This window comes from Neomonachus schauinslandi, chromosome 9 (genome assembly GCF_002201575.2).
Source record: "Neomonachus schauinslandi chromosome 9, ASM220157v2, whole genome shotgun sequence".
In the NCBI taxonomy this organism is placed as follows: Eukaryota; Metazoa; Chordata; class Mammalia; order Carnivora; family Phocidae; genus Neomonachus; species Neomonachus schauinslandi.
In genome coordinates this window covers 74,258,030-74,265,453 of record NC_058411.1, presented here as the reverse complement: position 1 = coordinate 74,265,453, position 7,424 = coordinate 74,258,030, and the positions used below count along the sequence as shown (strand labels likewise).

Genomic DNA, 7,424 nt, shown 5'->3' with positions numbered 1-7,424 from the left:
TTATTTGAGGTATGTCTTCATTATTGAGAGTAAATACAATTATTTACAATACAAGTCACAGAAAATGGTATTTGAATGTTAAGTTACTCGTACAAATCAGCTCAGTTTTCTGTTCTCACCTTTCTTCTCGATATAAGTAGGTGATGTCAATTTATTCTCTGTCATTAGCAAAATAAAGCCCCCTCCGACTCAATAATCAATTTCTACAGGGAGACCTTTGTTGAACTATCATGACAATAGTAGTTCTTACCATTGCAATGATGATAGTCACATGACTTGCAGTGTTCTTGGTGAGCCTGAAGCATGTGGTATCTAGATCTGCTCTATTCATTTTGAGATCCCATGAGGACCCACAGTCCGTTTGCCCAGTCTTCTCATGGCCTCTCTCATGTCTTTGTTTCTTAATGTATAGATGGCAGGATTCAAGAGAGGGGTGATAGCAAAGTCAACAATGAACAAACACTTACCCAATGATGTTGTGGGGAAAGGCCACATGTAGAGAAACATGCATGGTGTAAAAAACAAAATCACTACAGTGATGTGAGCTGACAGTGTGACAAATGCTTTGGACAAGTCCCCCGAAGAACGTTTCCAGATAGTGACCAAAATGAAGATATAGGATGTAATTAAAGAGAAGAAAGTAGCCATGGATATAAACCCACTGTTAGCGATGATTACAAACTCTAGCTTGTAAGTGTCTATACAAGCAAGTTTCATGACCCGAGGAAAATCATAGTAAAAACTACCTACTTCATTAGGGCCACAAAAGAGCAAGTTTATGACAAAAACAAACTGAAATACAGCATGGATTGTTCCCACTATCCAGGCAGCTGCTACAAAGGAAACACACATTTTGGGGCTCATGATGGTTAGATAGTGGAGAGGCTTACAGATTGCAGTATACCGGTCATAGGCCATGGCTATGAGCAGCACCATCTCACCTCCACCCATGACTTGAATAAAAAATATCTGTATCATGCATTTTGGAAAGGAAATGATGTTGTTGCAGTCAGTGAAAAGATCAGAGATTGTCTTGGGCACTGTGGTAGATGACAGACCCAGATCAAGTAGAGGGAGGTTGGCCAATGGGAAGTACATGGGGGAGTGTAAATGAGAGTCACTAATTACTGTGAGCACAATGAAGAGTTTTCCCAGGATAATTCCCATGTAGAACACAGAGAAGAACCAAAAGAGAAAATGATGCATCTCCCATGAATTTGAAAGTCCAATCAATACAAATTCGGATACCACAGAGTCATTTGTATCTATTGGCTCAATCAGTAGAGAAGATGCTGAAGTATTCTGAAGGTAGAAAATAAGGAAGAATTGAGAAATATGGGAACTGAACATTGATATGTTGTTTGCCATCAATGATTTTGTGGAAAATATGTTGCAAGTGTTTAGTTTAGAAATTAGAACATGGACAGAGGGGGCAGGGAAAGATTAAAAATATAGAAATGAGATAATCAAAAGTTAGGTTAGGGTGACAGGGAAAGAAATCATGTGGGAATAAGGCAGGTAAAGTGGAGGAATTAGGAGCAAAGAGTCACATCTTCCTGGTAGAGAGCTTCTTTACCATGCTCATTGTGCAATAATTTGGGCTTCTTCAGTCTTCTCCACATATATTCAAGAAAATGTCTTCTGTGTCATAAATAGCCATGATTTGAATGTTCAAACTCTTTTTTTTAGAAGATTTTATTTATTTTTTTGACAAAGAGAGACACAGCGAGAGAGGGAACACAAGCAAGGGGAATGGGAGAGGGAGAAGCAGGCTTCCTGCCGAGCAGGGAGCCCGATGCGGGGCTCAATCCCAGGACCCCAGGATCATGACCTGAGCCGAAGACAGACGATTAAGGACTGAGCCACCCAGGTGCCCCTGAATGTTCAAACTCTTAATCATATTTGTGCACACATACTATAGCAGAATGTACTCTCTGATTATTCATTTACTTCACACCTGCAAAATCTCAGGCATTACTCACTCATGCAATAGTGAATAGTGACCAGCCAATGAATGTTGTAAGAGTGTTGAATCTAAGAGGAATCATAGCTTAAAGTGAATAGGCTTAGTCCTCTGATAGTTTCCAATATTGTGACTGCAAGCAGTGACATGGAGAATGAAGATGTACTTTAAATCGGTGAAACTCTAAACCCCAGAGTGTCAGCAGACTCAGAAAAAGGGCTTCTCCATACTTTGCTAGGAGTGAGAGAGATTTTGTGCTTTTGAGAGTTCTGTTCTAGAATTAATAAGTGGCAGTTCAAACACAAACCTGAGAGATAATGGTGTCTTTACTGAAACAAAATATTTACTCATGATATACTAAGATCATGTAGAAACTAGGACCCCGGAGTGTCATGAAAGATAAAGGTCATGAGACCTTGTCTTCAAGTATTTGAAGTTTAGTTTAGCTAAAATGCTATTTGAAGGTGAGTAAAATAGCTACAAACAACTTTTTCAAGGGAAATATCTGTTATCACTATGGGTAAGTAGAAAGGTTAAAGATGGGGAGCATAGGTGGTACAGTCGGTTAAGCACCCGACTTTTGGTTTTGGCTCAGGTCATGATGTCAGGATTGTGAGATCAAGTCCTGAGCCCCATGTGGAGCCTCTTGCTGGGCTCTGTGCTCAGCAGGAGTCTGCTTGAGATTGTCTCTCCCTGTCTCTCTGCCCCTCCCACTCGTGCTCTCTCTCTCAAGTAAATAAATGAATTTTTAAAAAAAGAGAAAGGTTGAAGATGTGTATGTATAACTTGTATTTGGATCCATTCATTATTTAATCTAAAAGGAAAAATTAAAGGTACATTTCAAAGATATAATTAGAAATGAGAAGATATTCAGAAAGGGGGATTTGATAAGATGAGCTAAGCCATCATAAATGATGGAAATTTAGACTTGTTGATGTGTCCGCTAAATTATTAAGAGAAATTGTTTACAAAGGAATATATATTTGATATGCTGTTTATAATTATTCACTACAAAAACATGTAAGTGTATGCATCAACATTTTAGATCATTTTGGATAATGACATTTTAGGTACTTTTAATACTAAAAATGTTGACCATCTATGTTTTGTAGTTTTCTATATTGGCCATGTGTTTGTAATAAAAATTATGAAAAGGAGGAAAGGGGCCTACAAATACAGAGAAGAAACTGGTAGTTACCAAGGGGAGGGTGGTTGGGGGATGGGCAAAATAGTGTAAAGGGGAGGGGCGCCTGGGTGGCTCAGTCGTTAAGCATCTGCCTTGGGCTCAGGTCATGATCCCAGGGTCCTGGGATCAAGCCCCGCATCGGGCTCCCTGCTCAGTGGTGAGCCTGCTTCTCCCTCTCCCACTCCCCCTGCTTGTGTTCCCTCTCTCGCTGTGTCTCTGTCAAATAAATAAATAAAATCTTTAAAAAAAAAATAGTGTAAAGAGGAGTGGGAGATAAAGCTTGTAATTATGGAATGAATAAGTCACTGGAATGAAAGTCACAGCACAGAGAATATAGTCAATGATACTGTAATAGCATTGTATGGTGATGTATGGTAGCTACACTGTGGTGAGCATAATCAAAACAATAGTAATTATGAAAAGGAAATGAAAGGAAAGCAATAAGAGAAGTAGGGGCAAGAAAAGGAAAAAAGAATTTTGTGAAATATATGGTTGTAGTGGAGTATGCATATATGTGATAGAAGTAGATTATTAATTATTACCATTATTATTGTTATTATTTTGTTACTAGTGTTATACTTTTACTTGTTCTGGTTAAACCAGCATTTCTCAGTCAATAAGTGATGATTTCTGGGTATACTATGAAGAAAACCTTCATGTTTCATACCTAATTTTAACCAGAAATGTATAGGCTTCCTTGCTTAGAGAACATTAATATACGTGAATGAATTTTGGGTCAAGGAATATAATGATTGGTAACTGGATGGCATTTTACAGAATGCTGGTGTGTTTGTTATTTGGAAAAGGTAAGTCCTACACGGAGAACAGGAAAGCACTAACATAAGCCATTCTTTACTTTGCCAACTGGAATTTCTTTTCTTAATATTTCCTTATAGTTTCTAAAACAGAGAGAACACCTGTCTGTTTAGGTATTTGATGGAAATTTCTGAATTTTGGAAGAAGGTAGGTTCTTATCTTAGCCCTGGGATGAAATATTATAATCTTTGTGACTTGGCCATGGATTGGTCTAAGAGGGGCATGTAGCCTAGATTTGATGAGATAGAGAACAATGCCTTCTGTGGAAGGTTTTCTTTCCCAGATAAAAAAGAATAACGTGGAGAAGTCTCTTTTTCTGGCTCTTTTATTCCTGCATTCAATATTAATGTGAGGCAGCAGTCACGACCTTTGAGGGTCTACATGTTAAAGATGATATTATGAACAGTTAGAGAAATAATCCAGTGTAAAAGGTCTTTGACAGATGTCAGCCAATGTCTACCTTCTGATATCTTGTAATGGAATAAGATAAAAAAAACCCTTTCTTTGTTTAAGAGACTGTAAATAAGGCATTGTTACTTACTGAAGCTGAATGCATTTCTAATATTTGTGTAACAGAGCTCTCTTGATTTTTCGCCTGTATTTCTAACTTCTTTCACTGATGCATAGATTTTTTTTCCTGCTTATTTTTGAGTGTTACTATGTAACTCAGGAGACCTAAAATATATATTTTTTTCATTTCAAACATGCTTCCTTATTTTAACTACTCCCCACTTAAAAGATTTCTATATCTATAGTTCTGTTTCTGGATTCTAGCATAATATATCTAAGACTATACTGTAGTACCTAAATGGACATCCCTCAAGCACTTCAAAGTTAAATTGTGCAATGCTGAACTCATGATTTTATCCTCTTTTTAATGCCTTAGGAAATATCATGACCATTCTCTCTCAGGTGCTGAATCCAAGAATCTCTGAGGCACCTTTTCTCCTCTCTAACCTTATATGCCAGATGGGAAATTGTACCTCTTGAATATTCTGTTTTGTGTCCTTCTCTTCATTTCCACGGTCAGTTTTATTTCAGGTTTATTTATTTTTCATTTCTGAATGATTTCTCTCTCCAATCTTAGCTAAGTTTAGCCCCTTTTCTATACTCTGCTTTCATATTTGTCTATCTAAAAATCAAATATGGTCCTATTACTTTCTGATTTAAGCCTTTGGTTCTGTCATTCAGGATATTTAAAATTCAATTGTGGGGGTGCCTGGGTGGCTCAGTAGGTTAAGTGTCTGACTCTTGGTTTTGGCTCAGGTCATGATCTCAGGGTTGTGGGATCAAGCTCTGTGTCTGGATCAGCATTCAGCATGGAGACTGCTCAGGATTCTCTCTCCCTCCTTCTCCCTCCCCATCTGTCCGTCCCTACCATCCCTCACTCTCTCTCAAATAAAAATATAAAATCTTAAAAAATAAAATTCATTTATGTATCAAGTAAGAACCTTTATGAACTGAACACATTACTATATTTTTTTCACATTTCAGCTCTTTCATATACTTTCATGTGTGTTATTCCTTGTCATTACAAAGTGGAACCATCTTTGGCTCTTAGACCTAATAACTTGGCTGCCATTCTAGTCCTGCCACTTGTGAGTTATATAAACTAGGGTAGGATAGCCAGTTATGCTGATGATATTTATTTGTCCATAAAATGGGAGGTGTCTGCCTTCTCCAGATGGTAGGAAGATTTGAGTGTATATAACTATCTGGCAGAAATGTTAATTCCCCTTTTCCATTATCCTTCAAAACTTCGATTAAATGCTAGCTACTCGAAGTATTCATTGAGGACCCCATGCAAAGTAGTGTCTATGAACTATTATTAAATCTTGTACCTTTGTGGGAATTCATAGTGCCTGGCTAGAGAAGATTTAATGAACACATGCCTCCCTGGATCAAGAGTAGTTGAAAAGCAAAGAAGGAGTGTCCGGAAAACTGGGCCTCCTTTAGAGTTTCTGGGCTGAAAACAGCTGGATCCTCATTGCAGCTCAGGGTGCTCATCCAGGGAGTAAATGCTTGTCTTAGGAGAAACATTTATCTTTGGAGGTCACACACTGCACGCACTCCCTGTCTGCACGCCTGTCACGAGCACAGCTTGTTCTACTCATAGGATACTCCCTATGCCACTGTCTTGATCATTACAGCCTCACATTCCTTCTTGTTTTTCTTATTCCATTGTTGTATTGATAACATTCACAATAAAGGTGGAGGCAGAGTCTGGCTCAGGGCCTTTCACCACTAGAGCGTCTGGTCCCCAGGCCTCTCCTTTGTCCTATTAAGGTGTCTGGGGTAATCTTTTCATTCGCCGTCTCAGGGTTTGCTGGCCAGACCCGACATACCTTCTTTATAATAAAGTATATTGTAATTTCTTATGCATATTAGTTCTTCATTATCAGCTATGATTTCTTTGAGAAAAGGAGCCTTTAGCCAACTTTGTATACCCCAGTGGTTAGCACAATTTCTGGCACAAGGTAGGCACTATTGAATGAGAGTCCTCACTAATATTCATAGTGGGAAATTCAAGAAGACATGGCAAGAAAATCAGGGGCTTAGAAGCCCCTAGGGGAGATTTGGTGGAGAGTAAATCTTCACCAAATGACTTTGTGAATTGAACTCATTGATACCTGCACACTGAGGGGAGAATGGAAACCAGTCTGGAAGCCAGCGACCTCCTTGTCATGACAATGTCCTCAGAGTGACCTCAACACCCCACATTTAGTAGATCCTACATCTAATACAGTAAAACTGCAAAAGTACAAACTTTCCTCTTTATTTTTTGCTTCCAATAAAATGTGTATAGTCATTATAGAATATCTGGAACTTTCCTCAAATTACAGTGAAGTATTAAAGCATGCTATAGAAATATTGCTGAACAGAAAAGCCATCACCATATATTTGGAAAAATCCAGTAGTTAGAAGGACAGGACAGTTGTCATAATAACCTATGAGAAGCTATTTGCTACATGAATAAGGAAGAGAACTTTTATATATACTTAAAACTATGTTTATAAGATTTCAGTGCACATGGAACAAGTTAGAACTTTGGATAAATGAAACTGAAAAGATATATACTTTGTCATTAAGTTAAAAAAAAGATTATACAACACAAAACATTACATATAATGTAAATGTATATATGGAAATATTTAGACTTTATACCACAGTGTCTGTAGGTTGTGGGATTTTAGGAGATTTTATTTTTTCCTAAATATGAACTCTTATTTTCTATATTTATTACAGGTGATATTTATCAATTTTCTAATTTCCAAAGAAAATTTGAAATTAGTGGAGGAAATAGGAAAAATGATAATAGGAGTAGTTTTATAAATAGCAGTATTATATAGTAAATAATAGCAAACGTTCTGGGGACAGACTACCTGGATTCGAATCTCCATCTCCTTGATTTATGAACTCTGTGTCCTTGGGTGGGTTGCTTCACTTCTCTGTCCCTGA

At 37.7% G+C, this 7,424-nt stretch overlaps 1 protein-coding gene across 1 annotated transcript; it reads right to left on the bottom strand.

The window, feature by feature from the left end:
* Positions 1–327: 327 nt before the first annotated feature.
* Positions 328–1,272, bottom strand: LOC110585544 (olfactory receptor 4F6-like). Its single transcript, XM_021695725.1, has one exon. The coding sequence runs from the start codon at positions 1,204–1,206 to the stop codon at positions 328–330; it is 879 nt and encodes a 292-aa protein (XP_021551400.1). The 5' UTR covers positions 1,207–1,272.
* Positions 1,273–7,424: the final 6,152 nt, after the last annotated feature.

Excerpts from the sequence above, each read along its gene's own strand:
- LOC110585544 (XM_021695725.1), bottom strand. The coding sequence starts at position 1,206 with ATGCATCATTTTCTCTTTTGGTTCTTCTCTGTGTTCTACATGGGAATT.